Consider the following 8,380-nt stretch of genomic DNA (forward strand, 5'->3'; position numbering starts at 1 on the left):
TTATTTCATTATCTCACATTAATTTCTGCCTGAGTCAACACACTGGGCCGCTTGTTACGTCACCAAAGAGAAACCCGTGGAAAGACCGTCTTCACTTGATATTGTTTTTTTTATTTATTATCACGACTATTTTGAGCTTTAAATTTTATTTTGAGTTTACTTGACCCATACGCCACAGTAACGCCACAAACCTCGGTCACGTGTTGATGAAAACTACATTGACATCACTTCCGTCCCGCTTTTACGTCACAAAAGCGACAGAAGTTGCGTCGGTAGAAGCAAGGTAAGTGTACTAGATTCACTTACAACGCTTTAATTACACTTCCAAAAACAAAATCGTCTCCCGATGAACATTTGGTTAGTTTAACACACAGCGGAGCTTTATATAGCATCAAAAGTTCGAATAACAAACAAGTTAGTGATGTTTTCGAGTGCGTTAGCAGGTAAGAGAAACAAGCTAGCAAAACAAAATGTATTTGTGCTTGGACTGTGGGTGACTTACGCTCGAAAGATATAACAAAACGGAAGCACAATTATAATTGTTAACAAGTGAATGTCATTTTCCCAAGCGTTAATTTGAGGCCAGCAGCCCCTTTTGACGCAGGTTTATGCTTGCAACATTTTCGAAATTACAATTTAATTCCTTTAGAATTTAACTGCTTACTTTTATTGTTTTTACTCACGACGTGACATTGCAAATTACAAGTCTATTCCCAAAATAAGAATTTACTTGTTAATAGTAGCAACCTCAATTTTGGAAGTATACAATGTCAAGAAAGGCAATTTCTGAATCAGAAAATTACTTTTAATTTTGAATTCGCCTCAAGAATATTTAAAACCTTGCAAAAATATTTTCATAAATTTTCTGTACCTAATTTATTTGGTCATTAAAAGTCAAAACATTCTCTTTCATTGATTGATTTTTTTTCAATTTCAGAATCTGAAAATTACTTTTAATTTTGAATTTGCTTCAAAAATATTTAAACCTTGCAAAAATATTTTCATAAATTTTCTGTATTTTATTTATTTGGTCATTAAAAATAAAAACATTCTCTTTCATTGCCTATTTTATTTTCATTTCAAATCAATTATTGTAAAATGACTTCATTTGTCCTTGTAATATTTTCTCTTTATTCCCAATAAATAATTTTTTTTTGACAAGTAATCTTATTCGATTTTTTTCATGCTGTACAAACTAATCATTTCTAATTTACTGTCATAAAATTTCTACTTTGTTTTTGCTGTAAAATAACGTTTCACATAAGTAAAGGAAAAAAAAAAGGAAAATGGTCAAAATGAGTCAAATGCAAAAAAAAACCCAGCAACAACTACTGTTTATAAATAGAGTGAACTATTACTGAATACATAGTGACTTTGAGAATCACTGTATGTGTATGAACTAGGTGTGTTCGGTGTTCTCCCGCGCACGTCGTCCGATGTTGCCCGCTGTCCTTCGCTGCTCTCGGTCCACCTGTCTCAGCCACTCCGCCCTCGCAGCCCGCTTGGCCTCCCGCATGGATACCGCCCGGCCCGTGCAGGGCGCTATCACCACCAAACTGACAGACGCCTTTCATCCGCATCACCTGGAAGTGCACAACGAAAGCCACATGCATGCCGTGCCACCTGGCTCAGAATCGCACTTCCGCGTGCTGGTGGTCAGCGGTCGCTTCCAGGGGCTGTCGCTGCTGCAGCGCCACCGTTTGGTCAATGAGACCTTGAAGACTGAGCTGAGCACTTGCGTTCACGCGTTGGCTATTCAGGCCAAGACGCCCGAGCAGTGGCGCGGAGATCCCAGCCTAGCGAAGAGCCCCCCCTGCCTAGGGGGGTCACGAGGTGATCGCTCCATGGAGGACAAACTGAAAGCGGGACATTAATGGGGACACTTGCTGACTTGGACCTCCTGGACGCCATATATGTTGACAATTACCAGCCTTTATATGCAGCCTAATAAACATGTAAAATCTCTTCAAAAAAAACAAAATGTGTGTGCATCATACTCATTGGAATATCTTAGATTTTAAAAATTATTTTTATATTTAGTCATTTAAAACTTGATGTATCTGCGTGTAATAGGGGGGATTGTTAACCCCCAACAGAGAAAAAGAATTTCAATTTGTCATTTATTTATATATTTTTTAAAACGTCAGTACCACTGCTTCACCACATGAGGGCAGCGTGTACACAAATAACGTGCCTTTAAATGGCCTGCCCAATTCCAACTGGGAAGAGTATGCCATAGCAGCATTTGATATAGTAATACATGCAAACTACATCATCTTGCTCGTTGTATTGCACACTGTTATTTGTATATATTTCTTTTGGATCAATGTTTAGCAAAGGTAGATTTAAAGTTCAAAAAGTGTTGTACTCGGATGTGTGTGCGACATAAAAAGGTCGCGAATGTCGAGCAACAGCGTCGCGGTGTGTGAGAACCGGCAAGGATTGTGTTCCTTGCACATGTGCTGACCTGGACAAATGTTGGACGGCACTGAACACGCAAGTCAAAGGGTCAGACCTTCCTCGCAAAAGGCTCACAACTGCTGTCGCAAACTTGTCCTGACTCTCTCTCGACAAGGCCCCATTTGACTTGTAACTTACAAGTACAAACGGTTGTATATTGTTTCGATATTTCACTTTTCATTTTTTGGAGTGAATTTAGACATTTAGGCCATACATTTATACATGTATAAATATTGTGCTGATTTTTTTAATACAGTTTTTTGTACTATCTCTTTTGTTCTGCCTCCCATTTACTCTGCGTGTAATTCTGCTGCTGGCCACACTATGGCAACACATACAGTTTTTTTTTTTTTTAAAGAGGGATGAAAAGACCAGGCCAGTTAAGTTGAATATTGAAGTTGGAATCCTTTGCAGCGCAGGATTTTATGCCTACAGAAAGCTGTTAGTTCATTCTACAAAGTGCGTGTCTTTGAGAATGATGATGGCTGTTTAGTTTAGAGTGAGAAAAAAAAAGTTGTTGACTAATCACGTTATTCTCTCCGTTATTATCATTCAAACGCTCAAATGTGCTTGGCTTGTGTTTAATTTTTTACCACTCTTATTTTTGTACTTGCGCCTGTCTGATTTAAGTGCTGATATGATTGTATCTTAAAACGTAAGGCATTATTCCGTGTATCACGTGGCCGGGAATGTAGCCACAAGGTGGCGCAAATCCCCCGCATAAACTTTAGCGTTCCAGCATCCCCCCCTGTGGCACAGCTGCTTTGTATCGCGTCTATGCTCAAAATGTGTCGGCAGATTTAGGCGTCCGTTCCAGGTGTCGTGACGGAGAGATGAGTGGCGTCCTCAAAGGGCAAGCACTGCTCTGCAGCTGTTAGACTTCAACGTAGGGCAAAACAGGTCAAAACTGGAATGTAACAAATTGGCAGTGATGCACTTTCACTTTTTGCTTTTGACACAGTGAGACTCGTCATTTAGTCGCAAGTGTGTCCTGCTGAGGAGTTTGACAGAGCGCTCATGAAAAAAATGATGATGGTGGTTTGGGAGATGACCTGTTGTTTGAACTCTCCTCCTTTTTGACACCCTTGCCAAAAGTTGCTCACAGAAAAAGAAAATGCTAGCTTTCGCACTTGTCGTGGAACACTACACCAAAAATTGCGTTTGATTCAGTCGAGTCTACATTCATGCAAGCGTGCACCATAATTAAAAGCAAGAAAAGGCAGAGAAGGTCCCCAATAGTAATATTTGCTGTTCCCATGAAAGTTGTGTGCTTTGTTTGCACATGTTGCTGCAGCATGTTTGTTAAAGTAGCAGGTTTAAATTGAACATAATTTTGATTTTGCGGTAAGCTAGCAACGTTTTCTAGATGGAATGATATGGTTTTGTTAAACATTTTGGTCTTTGGGTAGATCGTCTTTAACTTTTGTCTCACTTTCATCGGAACTTAGAGTGACAAATTGCGTAAATCTTTTTTGGAGAACAAGATCAAGACTTTTTATTTCTTCAAAGTTATGTTTTCATATTGCAGATTTCCACCCGTCGCTGGTGGGTCAGGAACATATCCCTGAGATAAACGGGAGCTTTTTGTTTATAGTATCTGAAATATGAAATGGTTGTCAGGCTCTGGCCGTAAACCACGTCAGTGCGCCCTGACCCCTTGTTGACGGATCGGTGTGCGGTCCCAGGTCGGATCTCGCATGGCTGGGAACCTACCTTGCCCGTATCGCGCTTGCGTCGAGTTTGCGTCACCATCCCGGCCAGGGCAGACCGTGGCGGTCTGCGGTCGCGCGTTCGGGCAGGAAAGGCGCCCGCCATGGACACTAACTGCTGATTTACGCCCGGGGTTGACTAATGGGAGCGCCCGGGAGTACAGAACAACAAACGGGGACAGTGACTCTGGTGGTCCCAAAGGAGCCATAGCCTGCTAAACACGTCTTAGTGCTTTTGCTTGACCACAACCACGCACATTGAACTAAAATTGTATCATCTATTTGAACAACTTGCCCTAAACCAGTTGACTTGAGCTGGGTGGATGCTAAAAGGCTATTAAAGGTTTTTAATTGTAGCCCCAACCCCCCATCTAAGCCCACACCTTGACTAATGAAATGAGTGAATAGTCGACTTGAAAAAGAAGGACAAAAGCAGAGATAGAGCAAAGACAATATCTTTGTGTGGGAGAATTAGTTACACTCACTAGTCTAAGTATTCAAAGCCAAAAGAGGAGGCGATGGGGGGACGGATGGCGCTGATGGGGGGAGGGGGGGGGGATTAGGAGCAGAGTCCACACAGGTGGTTTGGGTGGTCGGGGGGGTTCACATAACGGCACGTTACCTCGTTTGATGAACACCAGCTGAGGAGTCCCCCAGGAAGGGGGGAAGGGCTCAGAGGACTTTTTCTTGGCGGAATGAAGCCCACATGGGTCTTGATTAGGTCTCATCTTCCTGGTGTGCCGCACACGCCTGGGAAACGTGTCTCAAAAATGTCAAAACTTAATGGGTGCGAATTTGTGAACCCGTTCAAGACCCTTCCCTCAATGTGCCCACCCTTTGCCACCTCTGACCACATTTTGGACCATGAGCGCCACTTGAAAACAGCCACAGGAGTTTTTCCCCTGTGGCATTTGGGGGGCGAGGCCTTGGTCATAAACCTCGCTGACACGCATGCGAGGCCTGCGGGACACAAACCAGAGGAGCCTGCTTGTCAAGGCAAGATGGCTCGCAGATAACACCTCTCCAAACATCGCAGCAACCTGCTTAAAACCTCTACTTTGAACCCGTGCTGGTTTCTGCGTGAGTCATATGAGGGACAACCTCTTCCAGAGCGCAGTTATATTGCGGCACCACGTATTCCTACTCTGAAGATGGGCCATTGGAAACACCGTCAGCTGTCAAAGGCCATAGAATAGGCTCACAATCTCGCGGTGGAACATGTAAACACGCATTTTGGGATTTGGCATTGTCGGCGTTTTGCCCAACAACTGTCTGGATTTGTATCCTTCACTCCACCTCGACACTCAGCATGCCTCACTGCCTCGTCCACATCCCTTTGGGGGGGGGCGTGTGTGTGTGTGTGGGGGGGTTCACGCTTGACCTTCCTCTGGCTTGCTTTGTGTGTGCCCGCCGTCACTCCCGCCTTGAGTCTCTTGACCTACTTGGTCATCTCACAGCAGCTCTCATCATACCAACCTCCATGTCCACTGTGCTGCGTGCATCCGCATCTGTCTGGCACATCTGTCGCCCCCCCACACACACACACTCTCACCCCATCAGCCACAATCTATCCCAACCTCCCTCCTGACATTCAAAAACACACGGTTCGAGATTTAATCCCCCCGTGACGATTGTTGCTTTTTATTGAATTCCGGGACGTCGGTTGCCTTCTGTTTATTTTGCTTTAATCCAAATCTCTTGAGATGGGCCGTGTGGTTTTGCATCTGCGTGCATGCGTGTGCGCTTACATAACAAATTGTTCCTTTGGAAAAACAAAAGCATGGATGTACTGACGATGAGATTGAAACTCCAATTATGATGACTGTGGCGATTAAGAAAAAAAGGGGGGCAGGGGCGTTAAGCAGGGATTGGGCGATTTATGGGCTGCTCTTTGTCAAGTGTCTCACCATTGGTTGATTGTTGAACTCCAGATCTTCTTCCTAATACTTGACTGGCTGACAGTCGTTTATGCCGCCTTCTTTGACATCACCTTTGACCTTCACCATCATCACAAAGTGGCCGAGACCAACTGTCTTCCTCCAAGCGCCGTAAGTGATGCGCCCTTGACACGGGACGTTGTATCCAAGTCAGCTGGCTTTTTGCCGGTTGTCATCTTCATATGGCAGTTGTTAAAAAAAAACAAAAAAAACTTTCCTTTCAAAAGACGCCGCTGGTTTGAATGGCTCATAAATTTCCATTTGTCCAATTTGGCGACGACCGACTTGGAGTCGATACCAGCAAAACGTCATGTGCAATATTTTTGATTAGTAATGAAAACTAAGAAGTTAAAAATGATAAAAAGGATCTTACAAACTAAAGGATATCATGTGCAACAAATCTATAAAATCAGAAGTTATAAAAAAAGAAATAACTTGGCATTTTCTATATAGATGTTACATATGACATCCATCCATCCATCCATCCATCCATCCATCCATCCATCCATCCATCCATCCATCCATCCATCCATCCATCCATCCATCCATCCATCCATCCATCCATCCATCCCTTGCTCTCGCTCTCTCTGTCTCTCGCTCTCATATCACAGGTGTCGTATTTTAATGATGCTTTTACATTTGATTTCTACCTCTGCTCACATATTTTCAAGCATTCATAAAAACCACTGTGGTGAATATTCTCTCGTACACGTGCGGCTCCTCCCCTCCCTCTCGTGTCATCTAAGCCTCTGTTCTGCAGCGCTAGTGAAAGTGTACCGGTGTGTTGACGAGATTGAAGGAGGCGGCCTTGTTGTGGTAACAGGTTAGAGTGCAGCCCAGCGGTGGGCCGGTGGGAGACGCCCCCCATCTCCCCCCACACTCGGTGTTGTGTTGGGGTGGGGGGGGGGGCTGCGGTGTATGAAACCTGTCATTAGCGGAGGAACGGGCCGGAGAGCTCTCGGCGGGGGTGGGCTTTGTCTCAGGGTCGGGCGGCTCTTTAGTGCCTCAAATAACACGGGTCCCGGCGGCCATTGTGTGGCAAGTGAAAGGGCCCGGTGGCGGGGGGTCACAGGGGTGAGGGGGCAATTCTTGAGCAGTGGTCAGCGGGAGAAAGGACAATGGCGAAGGGGGGTGCCGGGGGGCTTTTATACAGTTGTTGTCCTCTCATCCAGAACAAGGAGGTGTCACTTTTTCCTCCAGCTCAAGCATCTCGTCTTCAAGAAAATATCGCGTGGGGGTTGGCGGCGTGTCCTCCTTTCGGACCTTTTGCGGCTGAGAGAGAAAAAAAAAAAGAGAGCAAAAGTGTCCTGTTTTTACAAGGGGGTCGTGAACGCACCGCCGAGCGCCTGTCAATCACTGCGGTGCCCAATTGTCGCCAGATGATTGACAGCACATGTCGGTCCGTTCCCGGAGTTCATCTAGCTGCACGGCTATTTATCTACACTGTAGGGTAACTTAAAAGATGGAGGGGAGCCTGGCTCAACTCATCAACACTGATGCACTTCCCAAATAGATCTCAGACCAAAACCGCAAATAATTATGCCTGTCTGAAAAAAGAACAAAAGTTCTTGCTTTACAATCATGTCATTGCGTTCTCAAGTTTGGGTCTCAAAGCGACATCAAAAATTCTGACACAAACTCCACAAGGCAAGATTGCAGCAAATGATGACGAATGACGCTGGCGTTAATTGGTGCGGACATTAGCATTAGCGTGCTAATGAGCTACATGCTACCACTTAGTCAGACACTTTTCCCACAGCTCATCGGAACCAATTACCGACTCCATTAGAAGAAGGTAGAGCGCTGATGACTTTACGGCTCCAATAAAGATCTTAAACGCGCGGGGACAGCGGGGCCGCAGCACAAGGGGGGGGGGGGGGGCTTGGCTCTACAGACAGGGGTCACCACCTCGCACCCGGCCACAACCCGTGTGAACGTGTGACACTGCTTGTGTTCTCGCTGACACACATAAACTCTCCAGCTGTCCGACAGATAAAGGAGTTTGTAGCAGCATTAGGCAACGGCACGGCCCCCAAAAACAAGTCAAACAAAGAACATTTCTTGATTTATTTTGTTGCTTTTGTAAAAAACAACAAAAAAAAAAAACAAGCTATGCTGATGTCAGGAGCTCGTTTCCTGCAGCTCACCACCTCAAGCCCTTCGACATCATTTTGGCATTTGTTTGAAAAAATATTGTGAGCGGATGAGCATCGAGCCTTACTCGTAGAGGGCCAGAAAAGTCTCGCCGGAGCATGCGTGTGAAAATGGACGAGC

The 8,380-nt window shown here is 44.9% G+C and overlaps 1 protein-coding gene across 2 annotated transcripts; it reads left to right on the forward strand.

Moving 5' to 3' along the window:
• Nucleotides 1-192: 192 nt before the first annotated feature.
• On the forward strand, nt 193-2,661 carry bola1 (bolA family member 1). Of its 2 annotated transcripts, none has more exons than XM_085918740.1 (2): nt 193-283; nt 1,404-2,661. In XM_085918740.1, the coding sequence occupies exon 2, from the start codon at nt 1,437-1,439 to the stop codon at nt 1,872-1,874; it is 438 nt and encodes a 145-aa protein (XP_085774866.1). In that variant the 5' UTR covers nt 193-283; nt 1,404-1,436; the 3' UTR covers nt 1,875-2,661. The 2 variants fall into 2 exon arrangements, with proteins under 2 accessions (XP_085774866.1, XP_085774867.1); XM_085918741.1 differs by lacking the exon at nt 193-283 and adding an exon at nt 290-443.
• Nucleotides 2,662-8,380: the final 5,719 nt, after the last annotated feature.

The sequence above is a fragment of the Syngnathus leptorhynchus genome, chromosome 8 (assembly GCF_054491065.1).
Source record: "Syngnathus leptorhynchus isolate UIUO chromosome 8, UIUO_Slep, whole genome shotgun sequence".
In the NCBI taxonomy this organism is placed as follows: Eukaryota; Metazoa; Chordata; class Actinopteri; order Syngnathiformes; family Syngnathidae; genus Syngnathus; species Syngnathus leptorhynchus.

What these genes read in the sequence shown, in the direction of transcription:
- bola1 (XM_085918740.1), top strand. Translation starts at nt 1,437, where the DNA reads ATGTTGCCCGCTGTCCTTCGCTGCTCTCGGTCCACCTGTCTCAGCCAC.